Source organism: Lagopus muta, chromosome 4, assembly GCF_023343835.1.
Source record: "Lagopus muta isolate bLagMut1 chromosome 4, bLagMut1 primary, whole genome shotgun sequence".
Taxonomy (NCBI): domain Eukaryota; kingdom Metazoa; phylum Chordata; class Aves; order Galliformes; family Phasianidae; genus Lagopus; species Lagopus muta.
Window position 1 is genome coordinate 59,298,373 of NC_064436.1, and position 13,605 is coordinate 59,311,977.

General features: G+C 37.0%; 1 protein-coding gene across 1 annotated transcript in view; it reads right to left on the bottom strand.

Moving 5' to 3' along the window:
• Positions 1-13,605, bottom strand: part of EVC2 (EvC ciliary complex subunit 2) — a 64,597-nt gene that overhangs the window by 39,870 nt on the left and 11,122 nt on the right. Inside the window, exons 5-9 of the mRNA XM_048943124.1 lie at positions 10,347-10,533; positions 8,258-8,367; positions 7,096-7,158; positions 3,799-3,933; positions 1,022-1,173 (exon numbers count right to left, since the gene is read on the bottom strand). Coding sequence (XP_048799081.1) covers positions 1,022-1,173; positions 3,799-3,933; positions 7,096-7,158; positions 8,258-8,367; positions 10,347-10,533 — 647 coding nt within the window. The remainder of the gene's footprint in view (positions 1-1,021; positions 1,174-3,798; positions 3,934-7,095; positions 7,159-8,257; positions 8,368-10,346; positions 10,534-13,605) is intronic.

The following is a 13,605-nucleotide window of genomic DNA, read 5'->3' on the forward strand; positions in this document are numbered from 1 at the left end:
TTCCAACCATGTATACTATTCCAGTGTAATTCAGAAAGAATATATCAACTATGTTGGCAAGTATATATATAAAACACACAGAGAAAATGACATGTAGCTGTACCAATATGTGAATTATCAAACTAACACATGCTTGCTGAATAAAAAAGTATTTTGGCTTACAATAGGAAAATATTCAAAATATCTTTGATTAAAAAAAAAAAAAAAGTAAAATGAGTTAAAAAAATTATTTGACCCTTTCAACGTTCACCTGTGAATTTTCAGTTTAAGTCCTCTCAAAATCTGCAGTTATATAGTTATAAAAGCAAACTAGGCATCCAAATTATCAAGAAAATGCAGGAAACAATAATGCTGCTAGTTACCCTTTAACAAAGAAAACTACTTCCAGAGTCTCTTAACTTTTCAACTTCTACAGATTTTATAGTTGCATAATACTGACTGTAACCTGACTTGCCAGAGTTAACCATGAGACTAAATTAACAAAACTTGCTCTGTCCTCACAGCAGACATCTTTTCCAATTCTGCTGAAAAAGAGATGCCCTTTAATAGCTGCACACTTCTGCCAAACAACCCTGATCACTTCTTAAGACTCTGAGTCAGGCATTTCCAAAATATGCATGCTACACAGAAATGCTAGCACCCAGGAGTGAGCTGGGACGAAAGCTATAAAACAGCACTACATTCAGCAATAGCAGAATGTACCTTTTAACATCTTCTTGAACACAGAAGTCACCCTTCCCATAATGAACCACAAAGAAGCAAAACAGAATGTTCAATCTGAATAGGAAAACTTGCATGCCTAAGGCCTAGATAAATACATGACTTTGTAAGTAAAGCAATGTGAATTACAGTAATTTTCAATTTCCACAGATGGCTACTTAAGGTTTTTGGACTGTAATAATACAGTCATATGCATGAACAGACGCTACAAAAACAATTAAAAGGCAGATAGTCAAATCATGCTCAAAGGATTAGCTTATAATAAATGTGATAAACATGATGTAACAACAGGAATGCTTACTCTTCTAAAGCCTGAAGCATATTCCCTGATTCTTCAAAGGTTAGTATGTCAATGATTTGGTCATTCATAATTACATCTTCACTGAACAGGTCACCTGAATTGAAGTGAGAATGCTCCAGTTTGTGATTTTGACTGAGTTCATGCTGTATGTCCTAAAAAAGAAGAAAGAAAAAAAGTAAGCTTCAGATTATTTAAAAAGTTACAGTGAGAGTCTGATCTAATCTTATTACAGGTAACCCTGAGTTACTGGAAAGACTCCAACTCATCATCATGTTGGACAGCTAGCAAGGGTATAAGTGTAGTTCAAATACATATCTAGGATTAAATATATCACCTTTGTTTCAGGCTGAACTTTTTATATATCAGATATAAAATAAATGTACTTACAGATCAAGAATACAAATGAAGAAATCAATGCAAAAAAGGACAGCAGACTTCAGTAGGCTTACAAGAGCCCTCTAGGAGATTATTTTCTGCTATAAACTTTTCTACGACAATTTTTAACAAACTACCAAGGTATGGTAAGATTACACTACTATAAGGTGAACAAAATGAAACATTAATCCTATGAATGATAGAAGTGAGTCAGATAGTTCACAGATCAGTGAGACACCCTTGAGACTGAGGTCTAATAATACACAACAAAATGCTGCAGATATCTGATGCTAAGAACAAATTGCCCCTTTTTAATAAAAAAATGTTATGAGAGGTTTTTCTGTAAAAATGAAACAAAACAAGACCTTTTTTATTTAAAGGGATTATTACTTCAGGCCTACGAAAAATAAAAAACATTAATGTATTAACAGTAATTTTCAACCATAGAGAGGCTGGAAGTGATTTGTGAGATCATCTGGTTCATCCACCAGCCTGATATGAGATCCCCTCTGCACAGGTTCAGACAGAACTATTACTGCAAATCTGTAAGAAATGTAATTCACCTTATTTTCCCACTTACTGAAAATAATGACAAAGTAAACTGTCCACAGAATTTAAACTACAAAGAAAATGTGGGGAAACCTCACTGCGGCATTCTAGTACTTGAAGGGATCTTATAAGCAGGAGGGGGATTAGCTTTTACCATGATCTGATATAGTGATAGGACAAAGGAGAATGGCTTTAAGGTAAAAGAGAGGAAATTTCAGTTAGATGTTATGAAGAAATTGTTTATTCAAAGAATGGTGAAATGCTGGAAAAGGCTGCCCAGAGAAGTTGTGGAAGCCCATCCCTGGAGGTGTTCAAGGCCAGGCTGGATGGGGCTCTGGGCAGCCTGATTTAGTAGGTGGCAGCTCTGGCCACAGCACGGGGTTGGAGCTACATGATGTTTGAGGTTCCTTCCAACGTAAGCCATTCTATGATTATTTGAATCTGATACAATTGAATAAAGCAAACTCCATGCACTTAGTCCCAAAATAAATTATTTCCAGCGAGACTACTCTAGCCTCTAAAGCACACTCTGAAATGCCCAACTGCAGTGCTTCCCCCTGCTCTCCCTGGACTGCCTCCACACGTGCCACATCACAGCAGTATCCCAAAAAATTGCATATAAAGGGTTTCTGAGGTTCGAAGTTAAATGGCATAGGAAGAATAAAATCTTAAAACCACTCACCAGAGCACACATAAATGCTCACAGCTGTATTTCAACCAAATCTTTACATTTATCATGGAATTTTTTTAAAAACCTTTAACAGACACCTTCATTATGGATTACAAATTGAAGCTTTCTGGGTGTTTGTAAAGTGAGATTACTAAAGAAAAAAAAATAATCAAACTGAAATTCAAACACAGAGTTAACAACATAGCTACCAGTTAAAATTTCCCTGTCTGTATTATCTGAATTTGACAGCACCAGCCAACACACTTTATACTGCCCAACAGCCTCAGGGGGATTCTCAAATGACTGGTATTCTCTCACCTGTATCATTACTCCCATCCTAACCCACCATATTTAGACCAAGCCCAAGCTGAAACAGCAAAAGACAGAGGGATGCTGCCCACTTGACCCAGTAGCCCACCAGGAGACCCACCACCAAATGAACAGAGGATGGATTCAAATCTCTAAGCATTCCTTCTCTTACAGGACTGCTCTCATCACCACAATAGTGACTGAGTTCTCTAGCTCCTTCCCACTGAAGTTGTACCATTTCACATAAATATCTAAATAATTAATAAAATGAGTGAATGAAACTTGGGCCAATCTGATGAATATTCATCAAACTCTGCATTTTCTCTATCTGGCCCAATATGTACTGGAATACTTTCTACAAACTGGCACGGCCTAAATAAAGAATACTGTAAATGCTCTTTCCTCAAACCCAACCACTCAAGAGACTAACGCAAATCCAAAGAACTAAGAGATCCAGATTAAAGCCCCTGTCTGTTCCTGATAATCATAAATACTATTTGGATTCAAATCTGCTGCATTCAGGGTGAACGGTCTACTCCAGAGACTTTCTGCCTTTCATTATGGGAGAAAAGCAAATGATGAAAATAAGGAGAAAGATGAAAACAAATGCAAGGCTAATACTGCTCAGTTCTGAAGCTTAACATCCAGGAATTGCCAGCAGTTCTTCTGATCAGATCATTATTAAATCCCCTCAAAATCTGACTGTGCTAAAGATTAGGGGTTGAAGACATTACACAAGCTGTGAATCCAATCCAGCACTTGATACCGTTTTATTTATCTTCAAAAACTCTTCAGGTAATCTGTAGTCCTTGTATCACAAGATTTGATCAATAATAAAATTATATAAGACACTGTTAAAGAATGTATAACTCACCTGGTTTTTACTATAGAAACTCCATCTTAATAATTGGGTTCGGTAGAGAATGAAGAAAACAGCACATGTCAATACCAGGGAAACAAAAAAAGCAATGAAGAATCCTGAAGCATGGATAGCATGGCTGTAGGAGACCTGAAATGAAAATACCACGTTACATACATACAAAGATAATAATCAAAGATTACAGCTCTATGCAACATAGTAAATTACTTTTAGATGGCTTTGTGCAATATCAGAGTTACTCAGCATTACAAGTACTAATTTTTATTAATATTAATTTTATCAACATTAGTAGTGCCTGCTTTCCATAGATTTTGAAGCCTACATGCCATACATACGTCCAACTAGCTCAAATGCCTCTGTAATCCCAACTAACAGATTGAATTATAAGTGCTTCAACTTCTGGGCAGACTTACCTAAAGCCTGTTTAATAGCATTGCCAGAATCTCCCAGGTCTCACTGAAATTAGCGACATTTGATGATGCTCAAAGCCTTAGTAAAATCAGTCTAATGTCAGCTACCAAAAAATAACAGTCATTTCTCGATTCAATAAAAATGCAGGGATAAAACACTGTACGAATTCAGAATGAATAAGTAAATGACAACTAACAAAACCACCTGATGCGTGCACATCCTTACAGTTTCTGCATAAGCCAGACTTAGAAATAATAGCAGAAGCACTGGAACTATAAGTCAGCTAATATTATTGTAGGCCTTCCACTTTAGGCCTTAATTTAATCTTTAAATGGAAGCACATTAAAAATTAAGTTTTACTTCATGCTTCACATAGCAAAAGCTAATTCATTGTTTAGTTCTTTGAGATGTTTGGATGAAAAACAGCATAGCTACCAGTATAATATTTCACCACAAAATAATCACTTTGCTGAGGGTAGTGTAAATAATTAACATGCCTCTTACAAGCAATGCTTGTCATCTTTTAAAGTAAAAAGCTGAGAGCATTCCATGCAATCAATAGATTTCTGCATAGGAGGCAACAATCAAATGTGGTCTGCAGCTTAAAAACAATGTATTCTACCTCAACAGCAGAATTTTGTCCTTTTTTTGCCTGCTTATTCTGTCTCTGATACATGTTTTTGAACACTGAAATAAATTAAATGAATTCCCTTATGTCAGACGTTGTTTGGCTCAGCTCCACAAAGATGCTGGAGACACTCAGCACTCACTCAGTTTTTATTTATTTTGAAAAATAAAACAATATAAAATAACGAATCCCCAGAAGCATCCCTGTATCACTAAGGATGACCAGGAAGAACATTCAGCACATCCACAGCAGTGTTATTAACAGCTCACTCCTCCTCTAACTCCATGCTGCCTCTCAGTTCTTTGTCAGAAGTTCAGTTAACACTTCACAAAAACTTTGAAGAGCAAAAAGTTAAGGAAGGGGAGCCAGCATCATGCCAAATCACTTGGCAACAAAATATCTTCATCTTTAAATTTATTTGAAAGATTTAACTATTAAGTCCTTCTCTAAGCTGCTGTTTATTCCCTCCATAGATTTAAAAGGTTTTGCCTCTCTAGCCCATATCTCTTGAACGTCGCTAACATCTGTGTGTGACTTGAGAAGACTACAGTTCTTAACTATTCCTCAGCTTCTCCAGTTGTGCTGGATGGCCAAAGAGGACATCCCACAATGGTTCTTATCGAACTATGCAACATCAAGGCTCTGCCTGAAGTTCTACTTTCAAGGAACAAGGGATGCCATATGTAGTACTTAGGGAAAAAAAAAAAAAAAGCTGCTTAGGAACCACCTATCGCCTTGCCTTAAACCACTTGTGTTTGTCTAATTTCCAAGCACTCTGAAATTTAGATACCTATCCAGGCTTTTACAAAAAGCAGGAATCTGGCGAAGCTGAAAAGAAGCTTGTTTAAGATTTGGCAGTGAAAAAATACTGGCTAAGGAATTACTCTGTGCTTTGTAAGTAAAGGCTGAGATCCATAATGTGACTGTCTGTTATCAGGGCACACAGTTCTGTTAAGAGGTTAAGCTCTTGTGGAAAAGTCACTGGATAGAGAATTACCTGTGCTTTTACACTTAAGCTGTATTAGATGGACAGTCAATTTCCTTGGATATACGCTTGAGTAAAAGGAGTATTAGATGGATAGTCTACTTCTTTGGATATGGCAGAGCCATAACAAGCTATAATGCCTAAAGCACTGCAGCAGATGCTGCAGCAGGGGAAACCAGAGACCCCCCTATAAGCCACAGAAGAGGACCAGTGTCAGCACTGAAGGCTGACTTTCAAACCCACATGCAAAGTTTATTTCTTAAGTGAAGTGAACAGACATTAGAGGCTTGGTTTTCTTTGAAAAGGTACTGCACTCCCATTGATTTGAGAGAAAAAAAAGCCTGACAAAAATCAGCTCAAAGCAATCTCTATCACACACATTCCATGCAATGTAGTCAGATAGGAGAAATGGTTCTTGCTCTTTTCACTACATCTTCCTATTCAGTGCCAAAAACATTCAGCTAAGGACAGAGCCATGCAGTACTCACAGCCCCTGAAGCAGTGTGGGAGACATCTGGCAAGAACACAGATAAGCAATGCTCATGTGTCTTCCTAGCCCACATTCCCACATTACACAGGCAACCAAGCACTTCCACTCTGCAGTGCAGAAGGAAGAATTCACAGGGTTTGTAAAGCTTTCAAGAACAGCACAACAAACATGCAATTAAACCACATGAAAGCCGACTTAGCATGGCACTACCACGACTGTGCAAGTAGTTCATTATTCTAGCTTCAAAGTCAACTTTTAATATTTACTTGGTCACATACATGTATTGGTTTCACCACATAATTTTAAATAAATAAAATCTGAATGTGGGAGCATTTACAACAGTTGAAGCCATGGGCAAATTACAATACATTTCACCTTTTTCACCACAATACATAACCATTTTGTCAACAGGTGGAGGACAGCTTTGGAAAAGGCAAAAGCTTTCTCATGGTGGCTATGCCCAAGAGCAGGTGAACAAATTCCTCATTACAGCTCTCTGTAGATGGACAATGCTTCAAATGAAAAAAAAAAATGGCTAGGAATATGAAGGAACTTTGTCGATTTTCCATACTAAATATTGATGCTTTAAGACAACAAAGCTTCACTGTTTTCTTCCTCTTAAAACCAGAGAAGGTAGAACCTGTCTATAATTAATAACCAGTTGCTAAGAGTAATGAGACTTAAGTACATAAGTATATTGTTAGCCCCCTAGGATTTAGTTTAGATTACCCAAGTTTAAGAAGAGGAGTCTGTGTAATGTAAAATCATAGCATTTACCTCAGTCTTTTCTTCTTCAGTTATTGTGAACAATGTGGTCAATGATACAAGATCTGTTTGATTCTGAGAAAAATATTACAAGTATTAAAAATGAGCAGAATTCAATAGATAACACTTTCAAACAGTCTAGAGTCTCTACAAAAGCCTCTCGTTAGAAAAAAAAGCTATACTTCTCATTAAGCATAAAGCTGAAATAAATCTGATATGAGAGTGTAATGGTAACAATGCTCTGTGCAATCCATTCCCCTTCTAACCATGCATAGGCTTACTCCAGTGCTCACAGAATTACATTTTTCTGTACATATAAAATCTGGACTGACAGAAAGTGCAAAGAACAGGATTCTAAGCCACTGCATATGTATTCTGGGGATCAAGGTTAGCAACTCACATAATCAGATCTGCTAAATGTCCTTTACTTTTATGCTTCCCTGATTCCTGAGTCTTACTCTTTGCCACTCTAGTACACAATCATGCGCAACCATCATTTTTTCCCTCTAAAACATGGGAGATACAGCAGCTGCAAATGAAAATATATCCAGAGGTTCTGACTACATGCATTTATATAAACCACAGGGAACTAAACAAGCCATGTTTAAGAATGAGAAATGGTTACTTTGTAAGAAACCATTTCTCCTGTGTCATTAGTCCTGCTTCCTACTCAGGCTAACTCCTGTATAAGGTCACTTGTTTCAGAGCCTGGTGGAACTGAGTTGCACCAAAAATCACCGAGGCTGAAAAATCCTGAGCTCCTCTCAAATCTGTTCAGAGGTCTCAAACCTCTCAAACTCAGACAGTGGTTTTGGTAAAAAGAAATTATTTTCTGATAAAAAGATGGCAAAACTTTTAATCCCTCACAGACTCCAGGAAAAAGCTCATAAGGAGGTGCAACACATTTTCAAGACACATAGGTCAAATGGAAAGAAATACAAAAAATAGTGAGAAATGCTACTGGACAACACATCAAAAGCATCCTTTACATAAAGCTATGACAGATGATTTGTGTATTTAAAAATGTACGGTACAGAACCGAGGAGCCTCACAACCTCATTTCCATACATACTGGCCTCACCACAGGTCTCACTGCTTACGCAGACAAGTATTGCTTTCTAAGTGTTTCTTCACAGAAACTAAGAAGAGGAAAATAAAATTGTACAGCAAATACCTGTGACAAACTCCTGAAAGTCAGCTGTGCAGGCAGTGTCAAGACCCTACCATTCCATGTTTTCCTTGCATCAAGAAGTGCAGTATAGTTGATTGCAAAATATTCCCCAACTGTTAAAAGAGAGAGGAAAAAAAAGCACGTGTAGATTAAATACATGAGATACATCTAACAGTAAAATACTGGCCTCTCAGTAAGTGTCTGAATTTTCAAACAGTAGCTATGTTGACTTAAAAATAACCTAGCAGAGTTGCATATCTTCTTTATATGCAATACTGGGCGTGATTCTCTGAAGAACTGAGCACCCTGCTGAGCTCAGCTGCAGTTATAGATGTTTGCAAAATATGGAAAGCAAGTTTAACATGAATAAAACATTTTGGAGTTTAGGTTCCCCTTATAGACTGTGCTTCCTCACCAGCAAAGTTACCCTCTTAGGAGCCTAGCTGCAGTAAGCTCACAAAACCCCTCAAAAGGGGAATGCATCCTGAGCCTATCAGCATAGTAGAGAAGAAGAATGTGGATAAATTTGCTCTATCTCAGGAAAATTTCTCAAACATCCCCAGGGAAGATCTTGGAAAGCACTGTAGCTTTTCCTTTCCAATACCTCCAATCCCCCACATCCAGAGTAGCCAGTTCTTGGCAAACATGGGCCTGGCAACATCCCTTCTACACACTGCATCTACTAACTCAAGCAAATTTTGCACAGGATCTGGAAACTGCTTTAAATGATGCTTAAAGCTACTGAAAAACATCATGTTTGGACAACTAAAACTAAACTTGTTTTTTATTATTATTATTTTTAATCAGATGAATACTCTGCACTATAGCCACTAACCGGTTGGTTCTGTTCTCACTGAAACAGAAGAGTCTGACTGAGATTTCAGCTTTGTTTTTATTCGCAATGCACTGGACCACAGGAAAATCATTCTAGTTAACATGCAGCATGACAGTATGTCATGCTAATACAGCATGCCGGACTTACATAGCAAAACCTTTATGTTCTAATTCAGTTAGATTCATTTCCTGATTCAGTAGCTTCAATAACTGCAGCAACACATTTTACTGCAACAGCTCTGCAAGTTCGTTTTCTCTTCTTTTCTCAGAAATTATTCTTTTTTAGGATCACCTGTTCTTAAAAATCACAGAATCATAGAATGACAGCCAGCAACTCCTCGCCCCATAATCACTTGTGTTTTTTTTTTTTTTAGAAATGGAGCCTAGCAATCCACTTTTAATCAGAAAACAACCTTGATCTACTGATTTTCCTTTCCTCTTTGGAAATTTTTCCACTCATAAAATGCAACAAAAAAACCTAGATAAAACTTCCACTAGAATCAGGTATTATTCAAGACTTCTGAAGCTGCAGGAGGAATATCCTAATACTAAAAAGCAAGCAGTTAATTTTCTATGCACATCTTCCAATTCTTGCACGTGCTTAGAAAAGAAAGGACAAATTTTTATGAATGTGCAATGGTCCAGCTTCTACTCAGGGAACTTGCTAACATCAAGACTGGAATGTCTTTTTTGTTCTATTGCTTCAATTTTATAATTTGCTCCAGTCTAGGGAGAGCAGAGCTGCCTTCTTTCAGATTAATCATCTTGCTGACTTGCATGGTCTTTTGTAATTCCAATCTATCCAAGCACACCAATATGCCATGGTTTTAAAGTAACGTGTTCACTTACTTTCCAATTTTTAGCTTGGATAAATAAGAAATATTTGTCAAATATGACTAAAATTGCTTGCGTAGCACCTTTTAAATATATCCAAAATGAACAAATACCATAATGAAAGATTCTGCTTCATTTTGATGGCAGTGACTTTTATAGATTTCAAGAGTGTGTTGGATGTATAGATGTCAAGAGTGTGTGTGTTCAACTGTGTGCCTTGGAGATTAGAGGAAGTTTAAAGTCAGGAGCCAAAATGTGAGTTAAAAGAATTTTAAACTGCAGCACAAAACCTGATAGAGAATATTTCACCTGTAGTAATTGATAATTGGAGAGTTTACACCATCAAAAATAAATAAATATACTGATTTGAACAGATGTTCTTCCTCCTGTGTAATCAGGGCTACATCTTTGCACAGTTTGTTACCTTGCAAGAATCTTTTCCTGTAAATTTGCATCCCATCTCTTGTCTCATTACCACTGTCTTTTTGAACATGTAGACCAGTGATATTGTCCAGAAGGATAAGATCAGTGATGTTTCTCGAGGGCAGTGAGTTGGTGTTATTAATGAGAAGTCTAATGTATGCAATTTGAGGGTCATGTTCCACATCCACCTGAAAAGAGAAATATTAACAGTACAAAATAGCTGTACATGCATTTAATCAGCAAAATTTGTCATCCTGATTAATAGCAAAAGTTCACTATACAAGTAATTCAGTTTTGAAGGCATTCTCAGTGACCTACAAGCAACATTATACTTGGTTTGATCTCAAAATCTCAAGGAGACTTTAATTTTCGGTATGCTATGCCGTTGCTTAGAGACAAAGAGACAGAAAAGCAGTAGTTAAAAACCCAGCTCTCCTGCTGAGCCAGAAGTAACTGAAAACCAGAATTTGAACATCCCTTCGATAAGCAAAACCATATAACAACTTAAAATCAGATTCTGTAAAATTCTTAATTTTTGTATCGCAGAGATGTTTCTTCTGCAAGCTGTTCTCATTGACAGTTTATTCTCTTCACTCTTCTCTATTTCCATTCTTTTTTTCAAGCAACTCTCCCAAGAGTGCCAGCTGCCACTTATTTGCTCTTTTGACTTAAGGGCTGATTGAACCACTTGGGGTTCAGAGCTGTGCTTCCAGACAGTGGCAAAGTTCATGAATTAATAAGCAAGCTCTAGCGATGCAGTTAGGTGATTTTTTCTATTTATTCAATTAAGCATTTGTTAACTAATGAAAATGTTAATGTAACTAAATGAAATCACTTCGAGCATACTTCTCACATCCCAAATTGCTTTCCTTTATAAACTAAAACTTGACCTAATCAATGAATCAAGAAAATACATCTTGAAAGAATTCAGGTTGAAGCCACACAAGCTGAAAATACTATGTTACACAAGTCGTACCTACTACGTTATGTTCCATTGTAAGTGTGGATGGGCTTACACACATAAAAAAAAAAGTATAAAGGAGCTGGAAAAGATGGGAAAACTGAGACTTTTCATTCGTTCATTTGTTTTCCTACACCTTTCTCTTGCTCTTCTGTGAGATGAAGGCAAAAATTCAGATTTAGTGGTCTTATCCCATGCTTTTAACCAGACAGTAACTGAGGCAAATTCCTACAACAGAATAGCCAAAAGAAGTAGGCTGTGTATATTCATAAGTAGGTGAGGGAATGGAAGCATTAGTCCTTTCCTTCCGCTAGTCTAGAGTTTTAATGCACACTTACACATATCGTATGTATTATCTTTGCCCAACTAAAATTGCATTTCCTTTTCATTTAATTTAATAAAATTCTTAATTCAGTGATTAAACAAAGCAACCCGTCAGAGAGATCACAAATCTGTTGCCTATTTTCTACTGCAATTTTCATCAGGCAGCCAAAAGGTCATGCTGCATTTGTCAATAACTTTAAATACTCGTCAGACTTTGCTTATTTCTGATCAGCAATGAGTTTTACGCTAAGTGGCAGTGGGGAAAACTTGCTTTGTTTTTTTTGATATGAGTGAATAAAACAGCAGATGAGAACCAAGAAGCAGGGAAACTGTTGGGTTTCATCTCTCCTAGACACAATGTTCTCCATATGCTGCTGCCATTGAGATCACTGGCTGCTGGTATCTCCTTTAAGATGCAACTCTAATTTGCCTCAAGATATTATTTCTCACTTTTGGAGCACATCATTAAGCTGCCAACCGGAACAGAACTTGGTGGCAGCCACTGATGGCGGTGATAAGTGCTTATTTCATTTTCTCTCTGCCACTGAAGTGTGTTATCATCCCCTACAACAGATCTCACTCCAAGTACATGGGTGAGCGGAATGAAAAGAACCACAGCAAATGAAAGAACGTTTCAGGAGGAATTGCCATGGAAGTGAAAGGAATGGAGGATATATGAAACCAACTTCAAAGAAAGGTGATCTAAGACATGAGAATGCTTAGGAGTCCAAAATGAGACAGGTAAGTTTTTAAAAGCCAAGCAGACAAATTTAAAGATTTCGGCTCTGCTGAAGAATTTGTCATTATGAAGCACTACTAAATGCTCATGTGATACTGCACAATGAAGGTCCTAAAGGAGCACATTTCTGGTAAGAAAGAAGAACTGGGCACTCAAAGCGCAAGTGAAATCTGAACACCCTAATTACAGTCTATGTATTTCTATGATTAAGTGTTGGAAAAACACCGTCTTCAAGAAGGAAACGTATGTCATCTCCATGCTCTGAGCAGTCAGTCATGGCTAGTGGTTGGGAAATGTGCAGATTCACTTTTTTTTCTTCCCATTTAAAACAGTTAAAGACAACCATATGGCCAGTCTGCCTCTTAGTAGGAAAGCATCTGTTGAAATGAATTAAGATTGAAGTAGATGACAAGGTAAGCAAAGAGAAACAAAACACAAAATACATTTGAAGATGGAGGACAATTCACATACAATCGCACAGTTTTCAGTAATTTACAACGGGAAGCATTGCAGAATTATTTTTTAATAATCCTAGCATCTACAGCAGACTAACTTTAATCTTGTACAGCAGGATTTCACAACTTTTAATTAGTAAGCATGAGGCTGTGCTATGAATAGTAGAAAACAACTGCATGTAACAATCTCAAACTCTCATTTTGAAAAGCTCCAAAAATATTCAGAATATTCTGTGTTACTGTTTCTTACTCCTGAAATGCTCACTATTCAGCCTCATTAATTATGACACGCAGCCGTTTCAATAATGACATTATAGCTAATGAGTGCCATGAGTGCAATGAATATTCATTCTCTTTCTGTGCAGATGATCTGGTGCAGGTCATAATGTCACCTCTTCTGTACTGGGTACTAAATTCTCTATCCTCAAATGTAGCATGTCGATGTTTGAATTCAGATTTGCCTTAAAATTGGATGCACTTTCCTTTTCCAAGGGGCAAGCACTGTGAACTGTCTCTAACAACAAAATTCATACATGATTCAACCAACATGGGGAAAAAACAAAACAAAAAACAGGAGGAAAAAAAAATGAAAGAAGAAATAACAGTCTAAGTAGATCTACCAATGTATGCCAGCTGAAAACGTAAAATGAATGTAAAATGCAAAACTTGAAAATTCTTTCAATCAGCGAGGCCTTTGCTCCTCATAAGCATTTAATGCAAGTCAAATGATTTTTTTTTTTTTTTTTTTCATTAAAAAAACTCTGCTCTTAGCTAGGTTCTA